Here is a 17,038-nt window from a genome sequence, read left to right as displayed (position 1 = left end):
ACAGTCTGAGTCCATCATTCTGACGGCACCCATTCACTGCAGAGTGAGTGAGCTAAATTTCTCCAAATCTGTTTCAACATTGAGTAACATCAGAAAACTGATTATTTTTCTAAGGTGTTGTGTACAGTTGTTTGCAAGATTATACACCTCTTGCAGAACCTGCAAAATGTTTCTTAATTGTTTCTGATATTTATTAAATGTTATTTCATACTACCACGAATAAGCTATTTCAAAAGACAGATATTTATGAGTCCACAAGACAAAATAATAATTTAAATAATGATCCAGTTAAAAAGTTTCCATACCTTTGATTCTTAACACGGAGTGTTGTTTTGGTTGTGTTTTGTGATAGTTGTTCATGTGACCCTTGATTACTCAGGGCAGTCATACTGGCCATTGCTCTTCAGAAAAATCCTCCTGGTTCCATTTTCTTTGGTTTTCTAGCATCTTCTACATATTTGACCCCTTTCAAACAATGACTATAAATAGTTGCAATCAGGTTTTTCAAACAATTCTGGGACTCAATTCTGTTATTTATCATTGTGGACTATATTTAAACATCTGTTATATTAAATAGCTTAAATAAATCCCTCTTTTTTAATTATCCAAACTTGCCGTTTCTGCAAGGGTTATGTGAACTTATTGACCCCAACTGTTCACTGATGTTGGAGCAACATACAGCAAAGGTTTGTCAGTTTTTGTTAGAGATTGTCCAGCTCCGCATAACAAAACAGTAATCACCTAAGACCTAAAGTGCAACTGACCTTAATTAACTTATCTAATTTGTCTATAAAGTATTGACCACAACATTTATTTGTAGTGTCCATGGTGTCAAAGCTCTCAATAGCTCAATGGAACATATGTTAAATTTATGTGTAATCTGCAGTCCTAGAACTAAACCAATAAAAAATAAATAATAATAATGAGCCATCAAACTACAAACATCTGTCTTGTTTTCTCTGCATATTGAGATGGGATAGAATATATCATAAAATACAAAGTGCACACTTTATCTTTGCTGTTGTAAATATTTTTCTATTATTGAGCTTATGTTATTATTATTTTGCTGAATTGACCTAAAGCTGAGAGCCTGAAGGAAGTAATGAGACACCATTCAAGATTCAACCTTGACTGGTCAGGCCAGAAGCCTTGGATTAAACAGTCAAAGACTGTCGACTCTAAGGCTAAAAAAAAGATATCTTAATATAGATATCTTAATATTCCCACCACACAGCATGTTACATCGTAGCACAAATCCATTTTCACTGGCACTTTTCTCAAATGAGGGCACACAGATTCCACTCAATAAGATCATTTGTTATTTTTACAATTTGCATGTATAACAAATAAACATTTAAAAAAAGATCAGAATGATGTACAGTATTCTGCTGTGCACACCACTACATCCATCGTTTCTGTCCAATGGGAGCTCCTGAAGCAGGACTGCTCATTGGTTGCTGCAGCGCATGGGGAGTGGTCAGGAACAGAGAGAAGAACAGAGAGGAAATCTCATGAGTCCAGAAAAAAGGAGGAGAAGGAATGCTTTCTGGATGAAGGTAGAGAAGATGGAGAAGCTCTGAGCTCAGTTGCTGAAGATCTGTCCTTCGGGAGGTTGCGGCAGCTTCATATTCTCTTTGCACATCATGAGTCGTCGCAGCTCCTGCAGGACCACACGGATGCTGTACGAATTCTGCCACTTGGCCAGTGAGGATACAGCTCGCATGTCAACCTGAGTCAACCAAAGACGTGAAGACAACGCATTAAACAGTGCAATAAAAAAAGAGAATTCCAATCATGGGGAGTAGGGCTGTACACTTAATGGAAATGTGATATGGACTAGTGTCAGAGAATATGAAATGGCAGAAGGCTGCATGTTCTGTGTGTCTCTGAGTGAATGAATGCCACAGTTTCGTCTCCTACACGTATTGAAGCATGCGTGTCTTCAATGTCTACACTATATGAGTAAATGAACACATAAAAATTGAATGATTTCATAAGGCCCCAGACATTTCTGCCAGAAACAAGTCTCTGACATTAGTAATAAGGAGTACAGTAGTACAGAATGCAAAAGTTAATATTAGTTGTCATCTATAGTTGCTGCAGTGATATGCTATTAGATGATTCACATCATATCTATTTATATATCCCACGTTTTATTACTTTAATGGCTGTATTAGAATCTAGTACCAGAACCATAAATTAAATCGCCTCACTTTAAAAACAAAAGGTTTTTTACCAGCATAGATAAATGGCCTGGCTACTTGGTTCACCAAATTATGACAAAGTTGCAATTGGAAAGTGAATCTTCAATAAAATATTAATAGAATTTACTTGAACATCTACTAAATGTTTACATTTACATTCAATCATTTAGCAGACGCTTTTATCCAAAGCGACTTACAAATGAGAACAATAGAAGCAATCAGACCAGCGAGTTAGCCTAGCACAGAACATGTAGCTATGTTTTTTTTTCTTCCAAGAATAGAATAGAATAGAATAGAATAGAAAAGAAAAGAAAAAAAAGAAAAGGTAAGTGCTAGTATTAGTTGGTCAAGTTAATTTGAATTTTATGTTTTGCCACGATTTTATTTTTTATAAATCGAGGAATCACGATTTTAAACATTAGAATTAGAAACTCTGACAATATGCCAATGTTAACAGTAAAGAGAAAAGAATGATCCACCCGCATGTCGGCGCACGTGAGTAACTGCTCAAGTGTGACGTGCTCTGTGAAGAACCATAAGGTGCCATTCATTAAGGTGCGCTTTTGTGTTGACAAAGATGTGATGTGGGCAGTGAAATAGGAAAAAATTGCAGATAGTTGGGAGTTGAACTTCTTTTAACTTGAGCGCCATGTTTTTATAACGCTGTTTCATGCATGAGATGCTGCAAGAGATGCGAACGCGCAGCAGTCGAACGCATACATGTTTACATAGAAAAAACTGTGGAAAAGCAGTGCAATCGAATGAAAACCTGTAAAGAACTACTACTGTATTTTTGATATTTCATGTTTGCATCATGGTCACAGGCTGAAAGCTGCTGTTCATTGTTTTTACAGAACATTTGTAGTTAATAATAGTCCACTGGTGTTTTACCATTTGAATTACCTTGACTTGAGATTTTTTTTAACAAATTTTCCTTGTATTATTTCTGAACATATAATATGCAGAAGTTTTTACAAGATGTAATTGTAATTCATGCATCTTTTCTGCAAAGATATTTAAAAAGTGATTTGTTTAACATCTATATGATGTTGACAACGTGTGGTGCACTTGGAATAGAATTTTCTTTAACTACAGGGTTAATAAAGAAAAAGTTACTTGAATTACGGAGTTATATTTTCAAGTTGACTAGTTAGAAATCGTAAAAATCAAGAATCAGTCAAATGTTCTGAAAAAACAAACAAATAAAAGGATTTAATTTGTTTAATCCATATCCCCCCAGCCCTAGTGACAGCACAGGGAAAACACTCTCCTTTTGTCTGTCATGTCTAGTGAAATGATTACCGGGTTGACGATAAATCATGATAAAATTTCCCACAGTTAGTATTACCATTTAATATTTTAATAATCATTAAAACCATATTCAAATGTACCTCTGAATGTTATGACTGTCTTCAGAAAAGATTTGATGGCATTTTGTTTTCATCTTTGCGCAATTTAATACATAATAAAATAAGTGTTCTTATTGCAATGCTTTGGCCAATGTGGATTCTAAACATTTAAACAATTCGGATAAGGTATTTATTTCTAGAATTATTTATGGAGCAGATAAAATACGTATAATCATTTTGACTTAAACCTTTTCTTTATTTAAATGTGAAATGTGAGGTTTACCATTTTATGAAATTTTATTCAAACAATTTGTACGCATTACTTGTTTTTGAAAAGGCAGAAAAAAAAATCCCACAAGAAAAAATAAATAAATAAAAAATTCATTCATATATAAAACACTGAAATATTTGGGTTGTTTTTAAGTTTCCAGTTGTGAACATTTCATTCAGGTTCAGTTTATTCTAGTGGTTAAACGGATCGTAGCTGATCCGTGATCCATACGGACCAAGCCCCATGGTTAGGCACGCATGTGATCCGCTGATTAATTGCTAAATTTAACCATAATAGAGTACAAGTTTATCGCTTGTTCGTATTTACACAAGCAAGTGAATTTTAAAGAATTCCAGAGAGAAAAGGTGAAAGGGAACTCGATTCGTTACTCACATGCATTCATTCAAGTAAACGCAGTCAGTTATGTCTCAAGTGAATGAAAGCAGCTGAGAAAGAAATTGGATGTGATGTGTACCATTATATCGGATCTGTGCTTCAGGTCTTAAAGGGACAGCAGCCTATAAAAACTGCTGCTGTCATAAATGATCATCAAACAACAAAACAGCTGTGATAAAAATCTATATTTAATTTTGACAATGAACAGTCCGCAGTGTTATTTTCCCTAATTATTACATTTCTGAATTTGAATACTACCAACTTTAATTTATTTGTAACATACTCTGTTGTATTTATCTATGCTTGTAATTTGTGTATTTGTTCTTATTTTTACTGGCTGTTCTCGTCTCTTTAATCATGTTTAATCTTTCATAGTTAAAGGGATAGTTCACCCAAAAATGAAAATTATGTCATTAATGACTCACCCTCATGTCGTTCCAAACCCGTGAGACCTCCGTTCATCTTCGGAACACAGTTTAAGATATTTTAGATTTAGTCCGAGAGCTTTCTGTCCCTCCATTGAGAATGTATGTACGGTATACTGTCCACGTCCAGAAAGGTAATAAAAACATCTTCAAAGTAGTCCATGTGACATCAGAGGGTCCTTTAGAATTTTTTGAAGCATCGAAAATACATTTTGGTCCAAAAATATCCAAAACTACGACTTTATTCAGCATTGACTTCTCTCCCGGGTCTGTAATGAGCACGTTCACAACACTGCAGTTTAGTGATATCCGGTTCGCGAACGAATCACTCGATGTAACCGGATCTTCTTGAACCAGTTCACCAAATCGAACTGAATCGTTTGAAACGGTTCGCGTCAACAATAAGCATTAATCCACAAATGACTTAAGCTGTTAACTTTTTTAACATGGCACTCCCTCTGAGTTCAAATAAACCAATATCCCGGAGTAATTCATTTACTCAAACAGTACACTGACTGAACTGCTGTGAAGAGAGAACTGAAGATGAACACAGAGCCGAGCCAGATAACGAACGAAACATTGACTCGTTCTCGAGTCAAGAACCGGTTGCATCGGTTTTCGGATCACCGGTAGTGATGGGAAGTTCTGTTCTTTTCCGCGAACCGGTTCTTTCGGACAGTTTGATTCAATAAACCGGTTGCCGAAAACGGTTTCACCAGTTCTTTTGCGCTCGACGTAATGACTTCATTGGCGATGATTGCCCTTGATTCAAGCCTTCGGTTTACCCGCGCTCATAACATTAGCACAGAATCAGTTCAGAATCAATCACCAAAAGAACCAGTTCGGTTCAGACGCGCTGTGTGTCAGTCTGCTTCACGCATGCGCAGTATCATCAGCTCCTCGGTTCTCGAATCGCACGCGTCCGACAGAAACGGTTCTTGACTCGAGAACGAGTCAATGTTTCGTTCGTTATCTGGCTCGGTTCAGTCAGTGTACTGTTTGAGTAAATGAATTACTCCGGGATATTGGTTTATTTGAACTCAGAGGGGAGTGTCAGTCATGTTAAAAAAGTTAACAGCTTAAGTCATTTGTGGATTAATGCTTATTGTTGACGCGAACCGTTTCAAATGATTCAGTTCGATTAGGTGAACTGGTTCAAGAAGATCCGGTTACATCGAGTGATTCGTTCGCGAACCGGATATCACTAAACTGCAGTGTTGTGAACGCGCTCATAACAGACCCGGGAGAGAAGTCAATGCTGAATAAAGTCGTAGTTTTTGATATTCTTGGACCAAATGTATTTTCGATGCTTCAAAAAATTCTAACGGACCCTCTGATGTCACATGGACTACTTTGAAGATGTTTTTATTACCTTTCTGGACGTGGACAGTATACCGTACATACATTCTCAATGGAGGGACAGAAAGCTCTCGGACTAAATCTAAAATATCTTATACTGTGTTCCGAAGATGAACGGAGGTCTTACGGGTTTGGAACGACATGAGGGTGAGTCATTAATGACATAATTTTCATTTTTGGGTGAACTATCCCTTTAATCTAGTAGTATTTACTGTGGTATCAAAGTAGTACTTCGCTTCAAGTAAAAAATGGAAAGCAAGTTAAGTAAATATTTTTCTTTTCTCGCTGATTCAAAAAATGCTCCGATCCGTGGGTCACAAACTGTAATGTGATCCGAACCGTGAGATTTGTGATCCATTGATTTATTAGCAATTCAGAATTCCTTTTTCTGAATGTGTTGATATACACAATATGGTAAACAAAGGAATTAATGGCAAGAATTATGAAGGTCCTAATGAGACACAAAAGGCATATGATAAAAGTCGCAGATGAGGAAGAACCTGAATATCCAGTACTCAGTTGAACTTACCACACCATTTGAGTTATGCACTCCATTCAAGTTGATCTTCGTCACAAAACGAACAAAAGGGGGAGTTTCTGGATATCTTGGTCCACATTCTACTCTTAAGCTGTACATCCTGTTCTCATAGATGGTCTGCATGAAAAAAAAAATATATATAAAGTACAATTCTAAAACAATATTACACTGATTAATCCCTTAATTAAAAACATATTGGTGAAAGTCATCAGCCTAAATACCTGTTCAAACCAAGAATGATAGCTATATAACAGCGTCCGCACCAACGTATGATATTGGTCTGTTGCTGCAGTTTTGTCAAGTCAAGTCATCTTTATTTATATAGCACTTTTAACAATACAGATCGTGTTAAAGCAACTGAACAACATTAATTACGAAAATAGTGTCAATAATGCAAAATGACAATAGTAAACACTAATTTTTCAGTTAAAAGCAGTTCTTCATTGTATTCAGTGATGTCATCATCCAGCTCAGTTCAGTTTAAATAGTATCTGTTCAATCAAGTCAATGATATCGCTGTAAATGAAGTGTCCCCAACTAAGCAAGCCAGAGGCGACAGCGGCAAGGAACCAAAACTTCATCGGTGACAGAATGGAGAAAAAACCTTGGGAGAAACCAGGCTCAGGGGGGGGGGCCAGTTCTCAGTTCTCCTCTGGCCAGACGAAACCAGGAGTTCAATTCCAGGCTGCAGCAAAGTCAGATTGTGCAGAGGACTCAACTGGTTCCTGTGGTCTTGTCCCGGTGGTCGTCTGAGACAAGGTCTTTACAGGGGATCTGTATCTGGGGCTCATCTAGTTGTCCTGCTCTCCGCAGTTTAGTCATTTTAACGTTTCTTTAAAGCAAAATGGATTGGCTGTCAATGTTTTAATTATTTATCAGCTAGGGAAAAAAAAATAATTCTGAAAGTGATTCCAATGATATTGGATTCTGCTATTCTTTTAGAATAAATGTTGAACAATGTAGACGCCTGGTTTGGCCCTGTAACATTTACAGCTCATAATAACAAAACATTTTATGCCCTGATGATTAGTCTACATGTAAATACAACTGCCAAGGAATTTGAAGCCACTTCAGATTAAGTTAATTTATTTCATATAATGCTGTCAGGCACAATTTAGGAGATGGAGACAAAACATTTCAAAGGCTTTATCAATGCCTAGAAGCACAGTGATGTCTGTTATTAAGAAGTGAAAGGTATTTGGTACAGCACAGACCCTCCCTGGATCAGGCGGTCCCTCCAAACTGGATGAAAGATCCATGAGCAAACTGTTCAGAGAGGTGACCAACAGGCCGACAGCTACATGAATTTATTGCAAAGAGTGGTCATTGTGTGCATGTGACAACAATATCACAAATTCTCCACAAATGTGGCTTATATGGGAGGGTTTCAAGAAAAACGCCACTCCTCAAGAAAGGCCACATGCAGTCACGACTGAGCTTTGCCAAAACAAACCTTGGAGATTCTGAGGCAGATGAGACTAAAATTAAATTATTTGGCCTCAAAACCAAACGATATGTCTGGCAGAAATCCAATCCAGCTCACCATCCAGATAACAGCATTCCTCCAGTAAAGCATGGAGATGGTGATATCCTGTTATGGGGAGTTTCTCTGCAGCAAGCACTGGAGCACTTGACAGGATAGAAGGAAACATGGAAGGAGCAAAATACCGTCAAATTCTGGAGGAAAATCTGCTGTCCTCTGCCAGGAAGTTGTCAATGGAAGGCAGGTTTACCTTCCAACATGACAATGACCCAAAGCACACAGCAAAACTGAGCACACAGTGGTTGAAGGAGAAGAAGGAGAAAAATGTGAATGTCTTTGCATGGCCTTCAGAGCCAAGACTTAATCCCCACTGAAAATCCGTGGAAGTACTTGAAGACTGAAGTCCACAAACGGTCACCATTAAATTGAACTGAACCTGAGCAGTTCTGCATAGTAGTGTGGACAAATGTTGCATAGTTGGTAGAGATATACCCTGACATACTAAAGGCTGTAATTAAAGCAAAAGGTAGTTCAACAAAATACTGACACAAGGAAATGATCCTTTTTCCAACTGTTATATCTTTCTCTCGGATGTTATAATTTGCACAGAGTAAATACAGCTGGAAAAAACAAAAACTGTGTCCATCTTCATTTCAGGATGCAAAGCAACAATATGATTTTTTTTTCTATACCCACTCTGACCTCTTGTTTTTCTGAGTAGGAACATGTGAAAAAATACTTGACAGATTTACTCAGGCACAAGAATATGTATCTTAAGTTAGTTCAAAAGAGCTAAGTTGGCTAGTAGAACTGACCCTAGGGGGTCCTATGATCATTCCTCTCCAGCGTGTGAGGGTCATGTCCTCATCGTCTTCCAAACCCCAGCTCACCGTCCCATCTCCAACACCCTTCTGACCCTCCTCAAGCTCCTCCAGCAGCCGGAAGTTACGGGGGACTTTTACGCCTTTGAAAACAAACGCACAATAAAAATAATATAGGTGTTAGGTGTAATGGATGTTGTGTGTTCTGTTTTAGATGTGTTCAAAAGCACATTTATTTAATCACAGGCAAAAGTTCACTTCCAGAATGCACATAATAGATGAATTTGAAGTTCAATGGGAAACTATGTGATTGGCACTCTGTGGCACAGCAAGATTTCTGTTGACTGCATGAACATATCAATTTGCTTTCTCACATCCCTAGCTTTGCTAGCGCTGGCTAACAAATGTATTAATGCAGCGGTTCCCAAACTGGGGCACCCCAGACTGACCACCAGGGGTGCACAAGAGAATGATTTTGATGATCTGTGTGAAAATATGCAGGCCCATCTCACTAAAAAAAGGGCAATAATATTAATTTTTATTTAGCCTATGACTGTCTAATATACAGGATGGCTTGACTTTAACAAATCAAGCCCTGTATACAGTGAATATTTGTATTATTGCAGTTAAAAATGTGGTGTTTAACTGGAGTAAGGTGGTGGGGGTGCTTGACATGTCAAACACTAGAAAGAGGTGCAATGGTGAAAAAATTGTGGAAGCACTGCATTAATGTGACCAGCTGGATATAAACTAACTCAGATAGATGGCAACAGTTCAGAGTCTCGTGACATTAAGCATGTGTGTCAAACCTGCGCATGTTTTGTTCACATTATTTTAACTGCTTGAGGTATTAATAATGTTCTTGTCCTCTCAGCCTTGATGGCAAACATACTGCTGTCCTTTCTCTACTAATGCAGCATCTTGTCAACAAATTAATTACTTTATAATGATATGAAAACATGTACTAGGGATGTTCTTTTTAACCGGTTAACCGACCGTTAAGAATTTTGACCGATTAATACAATCAGTTAACCGGTTTATAAAGTCATTTATTTATTTTAATTTATCAAAGTAGTAGTATAGTAATTTATCAAAGTATTTAAAAAGGTTTGCTGCATGGTTAAAATACTTTACGTGTATAAATTGTGTTTTGTTTTTGTTTTTTAAGAGAGAGAGAGAAAAAAAAACATAAGCCACATTTTATTATTTCATTCAAAAATAGGCCTAATGCCCACTGGAAATGTTTATAAAACATTATAATAAACACTGTAAACATAGCTAGGCTATTTTAGTTCCCCTCACTCCACAACAAATCCATTCAATTAACAATAAACAAAAAATAAAAATATAAGAAGCTATAGCAATATAAACGACAAGCCAAAACAAATGCATTTAGGTTAAAACAAAACAGAAACCAAGGTTGGGTCTCCCATTCCACACAAAATCAAATGTTTCCGTATTTGCTATGTATTTGAATGACAAATTATTATTTATTAGGTGCTATGTACTTCACTCACGTTCCAATATCCACGTAAAACAAAATGTTTCATAACATCACGGCGGTACGGTGATAACACTTTACGGCACAGATTTTACTACATATTTACACTGAACAGTGTTTTTTTTTCTCCACATGTTTGACTGACTGTATTTTATTATAATGATAATGCACAGACTGCATTGTCAAGGTAGCAAAGCTTAACTGTGTGTGCGCATGCAGCGTCAGCGCAATCACTGGATTTTTTTTCCTTCTAACAGTGGAAGCAACTAGGCCTACTCCTTTTAGTCATAAATATAATAGGAATTGTAAAAGGTTTGCCTTTATTTGCGTACATTCACAGTAAAAACAAATCTTTATGCTTTTGTAATATAAGCCTATAAGAAAAATAGGATGCCGCTTTCTGACATCTTTCCTTTCGTGCAGCACAAAAATGAACCGAAACTCTGCATACTAGGCTACTTGTTGCACAGTTTTTCGTTCATTTTCTTAATATATTATTTAAATAAAAATATATTTCTCGTATAGGCCTATTTATTTATTTTATATATATATATAGTAGAGGTCGACCGATGTATCGGTTTTGCTGATTAATCGGCACCAATAGTTGATTGCTGGAACAATCGTTATCTGCAAAAATCCATCCCGATAGTTTTCCGGGTTGTGTCCGTTGCTTGGAGCGGCTGAGAAGGGTCTGTTTTCATTATACAGTGTGAGAGCAGCCTCTAGTGATTGAAATCACTGACAGCATGTGCTATTTTGTTTAGACATGTAATGCTGCACGCTGAACAGAGCGAGAAACGTCAGACCCGGATTTAAATGCAGCTGACAGAAAATCCTGCCGCGCCACAGAGCGCCATTCACATAGTTTTCCATTAAATTACATTATATTCGCCCGAATTGTTGTTAATGTACATAATGAATTGTATATTGAGCATTTTCATCGAAACGTTTGTCTTTCTGTGGCTCTAATAAAGTCTGTATGCTTCATTTTTAGAGCTATAATATAGATTGCTCTTTCCGTTTGCTCCGTTTTTTTAAACACTGAACTTCAAACTTATCTATGCCTCATTGTTCATTCTTGAAGTAAACTTGTGTCCGTTTGGTGAATAAATAAACTGTTTTAGACTGCTGCTCGAGTTGAACGCCACACGTCCAGAGTGTGTGTGATACCGGTGAGTTCTTCTAGACTCAGCTCTTCTATTTTGATTAGATAATCATTGTGTTCAAGAATAGAAGCAGTTAAAGTGTGAGAGTATACATTGTGCTGGTATAACTGTAGTGCCCTGTGATTTCCGTGATTTGAAAATGTGGACGGAATCCAGTCATAAAAACAGAATTCACAGTTTAACACGGAATGTCAAGGGATTGGTCAAATTTTGAATGAATTAATCAAAAGTAGGTCATTACACTTAAATCAAATCGCGATATGGACTATTACCTGTATCTATTAAGCCTTAAAAGTCGATTTAAAAATGAATCCTGCATGTTCTGCGTGACTAATGAATGGCGCAGACGCAAGGTTTCATTTACACTGAAGCGCGTGTGATGCTCGCAGTGATTTCAGCTTCTGTCGTCTCTCTAAATGAAGACGTAAACACATGAACAACATCTCCAGAACTGCTCTGAGAGAGCTTTCAAGCGCTTCTGACTGTTTGATTTGAGTAAAACTAGCCTCATATCACATAAACAGAACTTTAAAGGTATTCATGGCAAAATAAAAGTCCGGTCTATTTTTCAGTAAAATGTATATAGCCTACTACTACTACTAAAATGAAACAAACTATTTTTTAAAGGAATAATCACACAACATTTCTTCCATGTGTTAATTTTAATAGTAAATCCCCTTGGTTTGCCAAAAAATTAAAAGATAAATTAAATTAATGTTTCATGCCTTGATTTGATAACCAGAAAAATTGTAATACACAACACTGAATATTTGAGGGGATAATGATTTTTTGGGTTATTTAAGAATAATAAGGTTTATTTAAGAAAAAAAATTTATGCATTCATATAATTAGACATGCTAAAACAGAATTTGGTAACAATAAAAAAATATGGCGAGAAAAAAATAAAACATTTCATAGGGCCCTAAACATGTAATTTTTGTTAAACTTATTAAATCGATGTGAAAATGTAAAAGTTTCATGGTTTTAATTAATTAGACTTGCTTTTTGATTAATAAACTTTAACTATTAAAACGGAGTGGAGAAAAATTAAAACGGAAAAAAACAGAATCCAGAAAAATTCAAACTGAAACAACAGAATTTGGAAAAAAAAAATACAACTGAATTTAGGAAAGAATAAAATGGATTTTGTGGTAATTTCAACATTTACTATTACTTTTATTATTATTACTACTACTACTAGTATGATTCAGTACTGTTAATTTTTTTTAAATAAATCACTATTTTAGTTTTTGTTCAGTATGCACTTTAAAAACTATCGGTTTATTAATCGGTATCGGCCAGTGTGGTCCAACCTAGCTATTGGTATCGGCAAAATCCACTATCGGTCGAACTCTAATATACAAGCCTGTATATAGCCTAGCTTTATTATGTTTTTCTCCGCTCGCAGGAGAATCCTCATGTTCTGTTGTTTGCTGCTTTTGGCGCATGTAAAATTAATTCCCGGGAAACAAATGTTAGTATATTTAATGGGTCACAGACACTTATCCTTTCTAAATTAATTCAATTCTAATTTAAAATAATCTTGTCGGTTAACAGTTAACGATCGGTTAACGAGCGTCGGTTGTCATTTAGGAAAAATAACCGAAATGAGCATCCCTAACATGTACTGTAGTATACTGTATGTGTACGGTTTTGTTGTGTCTGTTTTAAATCGGCGTGTAAAGTGTCCTCTTCTGTGCAGCACACAGCCTCATGTGTCAAAACAAACAGCACAAGGTGCCACTGATTCCAAAGGCGAACCTTCTCTACCACTCCAGCAATGGACGCAACCCGGAAAAACTATCGGTACAGATTTTTTGCAGATAACCGATAACTATTGTGGTGTATGTGTGTTTTTGATATGTTGTGTGATTGACAGCTTGTGCTCAAATTAATTTCTATGCTGAAAAACGTTTAGAGTGAACTGTGGGAAATGGTGGGGACGAGGCGATACTTGAATACTTAGATTTGATCAGTGGTACTTGGCTTGAAATATTTGACAACCTCAGTCAACAACAATACTCAATCAGTGACTTCTTCAGTAGCAAAATATGAGCCACAAAGGAACGCAACAACACTTGCACACTTTTTCAGTGGCCTAGATTCTGGAATAATGTTTTCCTATAGGGATTTTAAAATGATCTTTAAGAGTTATAAGCCATTGACCAAGCAAAGTAGCAAACACGCTTCACAAACTTTGATTTTAAGGAATAAATATTTAAAAACTGGACAAAAAGACAAGACATGCAAGTGACAATCAAATTAAAAGCAATAGATTTATATAAAACTATTAGTGCTGTGCAAAAAATCTAATGCGATTTTCCTCAGTAAAGGCGCTCCTGTGATTAGTAGTATATCTCCAGCACGTGCGTTCAGATCAGGGTTGCCAGGTTTTCAAAATAATTCCTGCCCAATTGCTTCTCAAAACTAGTCCAAAACTAGTCCAATCGCGTTTCGTTCCGGGCGATAAAAATACATGTTTTTGGCAGGGTTGCCTTGATAATATTCACATTTTAGGGGCTAAATATCATGTTATTGGTATTGGGGTCGCTTCAACCCGCGGACATGAAAAACAACCGCAGACTTGGCAACACTGGTTGGCACTTACTACACAGAGCCGTAATTCACTGACAATCTACACAAAATCAATTTTAAAACCGCAGGCGATTCTTTGTCGATTTTGTGTAGCTTGTCGGTGGACTACGGCTCTGTGTAGTAAATGCCGCTCCACCTGAACCAGTGTTGCCAAGTCTGTGGTTGTTTTTCATGTCCGCATGTTAAAGCAACCCCAATATCAATAACGCGGGGTATTTAGCCCCTAAAATGTGAATTTTACCAAGGCAACCCTGCCAAAAAACGTACATTTTAACCCCGGGATGCAATTTTTATCGGGGAACCTTCTGGAAACGCGATTGGACTAGTTTTGAGAAGCAACTGGGCAGGATTTGTTGTGAAAACCTGGCAACCCTGATCTGAACGCACGTGCTGGAGATATACTACTAATCACAGGAGCGTCTTTACTGAGGAGATGCGCATGAAAATTGCATTCGATTTTTTGCACAGCCCCAAAAACTATTGATTAAAAGATGTTGACTGTGTAAATAGAAAATATATTTTACATTTATTGCAAAATATGCATAGGCTATATACACAAATATATAAATAGTGTGTCAGCATGGGGAGACTGAATCTATTACGTCATTCGCTTAAATATTTTGGTGCAATTTACTTGTATCGATTAAAAGATTGGATCTATAACTTGGATCAACACAAGATTGATGGAGATTTATTTGCAGAATCACGTTGTTTTCCACTGTTAAACAAATAAAAAAATAATAATAATAATAATAATAATATTATTATAATGGCCTTAACAAAAACATAGCATCAGTTAACAACCTCTTAGCTCACAGTAGGTATGTTTTAAATGCTTATAAATTATCACTTCCACCATGAAGAAAAAGAACGGCATTTTTACTACCAAAAACCCTACTGCTGCATTCTATATCACAAGAGCAAATGATTGATGTTAGCTCCCAACAATAACATGCACGTGCATACAATGAGAAAAAACCATTTAAAAAATAAATGATATATAAATAATATATATTATAATAGATAATAATATATATATATATATATATATATATATATAATGTGGGCTTTAGTGTATCACTTTACTGTATAATAATGTATTAGTGTCACCCTATTTTTTTTTGTAAAGGTGCAAGTTATGATAAATTATAAAATAGTAAGACTATATGTACTTTACATTTTCAGCAAGAGGTCCGCAAAGGAACTGACGTTATTAAAGTAAGTTATTGTGCTAAAATGGAAGACATTATGAAATGTTAGGTTTGCAACACCACTAAAGTCAACGGTCGTGTTTTAAATTAGCGAGCTGCCTACCTATACGACATTTTGGCAAAACTATTCTTAAACCTAACGAACTGCCAACAAAGAAAGCATGTTTAAAACGTCTACCAATTTGAGCTGCACGCAGTCTAGCTAACGTTAGGCAGCCAGTGTATCGTGTTGATTCTCTATCATGACGCTGCAGTTGAAGAAGCTACATGGCTAATCAACAGAATAGTCCGATTATATTAAAACCCCGTGGTCCTTTAATCCATATACATTAAGAGCGATGTATATGGATCTTAAACTATTTAAAACAGACGAAAAAATAAGCAGAATCGACATTAAACGCGATAAATGTCACTGCTTTGACAGGCTAACGCTGTGCAAACACACCCACATGAATGCTGAGAGCCCAAACACAGCAACAAGAGTGAATACTTCAATGAAAGTATGTTTCTTCCGTGTTTGATCATTTTATAACACTCGTTTTGGATACGAAAGAAAGAAACGATCTAATAGAAAGGCAGATTTTCATAAATTTACCTGATCCGGCGGCGGCCGCCATCTTGTTACTCAGCAGCGGGGACGCGCCAACAGTGAACAGTCGCCTCATGAATTATGCATATAAATAATAATCAGTGAACCTGGATACTGAAGTTCACTCCAGTGCCTTCATTACTCTGTACATACTCTCGAATCTGTAATAAAGTTAGTAAATGTACTTCGGTTTTATTTTGATATATATTTTTTATTTATTATTATTTGGTAAAGTATTTGAAAGTCAAGAGTAAATAAATAAATAAATAAATAAATAAATACCAAAATAAAATAAAAACACACAATCAAATTGAAAGCACCCATTATGCAGAGTAAGAGAAGAGGTTTTATTTAATTTTCTTTATTTAAGAGGATTTTTTTAACATATTCTTTTTATTTACTTTATTTTTAATGCAGGAGGCTTTAGAAATAAATAAATAAATGTAATGCAAAGTTATAATTGTTTAAAATAGCCAGAGGAAATGTAAATGTGAACAAGTGATTTAATTTACATTTACATTAAGCCATTTAGCAGATGCTTTTATCCGAAGCAACTTACAAATGAGAACAGTGGAAACAATCAAATCTAACAAATGAGCAATAATATGTAAGTGCTCTAATGCAGTACACATAGCAAGTTGTTGTTGTTGTTGTTGTTTTTTATTTTTATTTTTTTCATAATAAATAAAAAGAAAACAAGTTAATAGAATAGAAAAATAATAGAGAGTGTTTTAGAGGGCATTTCTTTTTATAAAAAATGAAAAGAAAACAAGTAGTTAAAATAGAAATAGAATAGATACTGCAAGAGGGTCAAGTGTAGATGGAAGAGATGCATATATATATATATATATATATATATATATATATATATATATATATATATATATATATATATATATAAACACAATTGTGCAGTAAAAAGTAAATGGGTCAATCACATGGACCAAAGTCCTGTTTAGCTTTAACCTGCACCAACACATCTGCCTACATCAAGTTTTTTGAAGACCTTGCTTAACTGGTTTAGGTGTGTTAAATTAGGGTTGGAGCTGACTGCAGGATTGAACATTCCAGGGTTTTTTTTTTTTTTTTTTTTGTGAGATGATTTGAAAAATTCTTTTCCTGTAGAGTCT

The 17,038-nt window shown here is 35.8% G+C and overlaps 1 protein-coding gene across 1 annotated transcript; it reads right to left on the bottom strand.

Annotated features, from left to right (window-relative positions):
• Positions 1–1,296: 1,296 nt before the first annotated feature.
• Positions 1,297–16,055, bottom strand: LOC109069844 (ubiquitin-conjugating enzyme E2 variant 1-like). The gene is made up of 4 exons (XM_042765920.1): positions 15,915–16,055; positions 8,841–8,989; positions 6,534–6,659; positions 1,297–1,729 (listed from the first exon to the last, which is right to left on the bottom strand). Exons 1-4 carry the CDS (start codon positions 15,982–15,984, stop codon positions 1,583–1,585), a joined length of 492 nt encoding a protein of 163 aa, XP_042621854.1. The 5' UTR covers positions 15,985–16,055; the 3' UTR covers positions 1,297–1,582.
• Between the last annotated feature and the right edge of the window lie 983 nt (positions 16,056–17,038).

This window comes from Cyprinus carpio, chromosome A11 (assembly GCF_018340385.1).
Source record: "Cyprinus carpio isolate SPL01 chromosome A11, ASM1834038v1, whole genome shotgun sequence".
Taxonomy (NCBI): Eukaryota; Metazoa; Chordata; class Actinopteri; order Cypriniformes; family Cyprinidae; genus Cyprinus; species Cyprinus carpio.
This window is presented reverse-complemented; position numbering and strand designations above follow the sequence as displayed.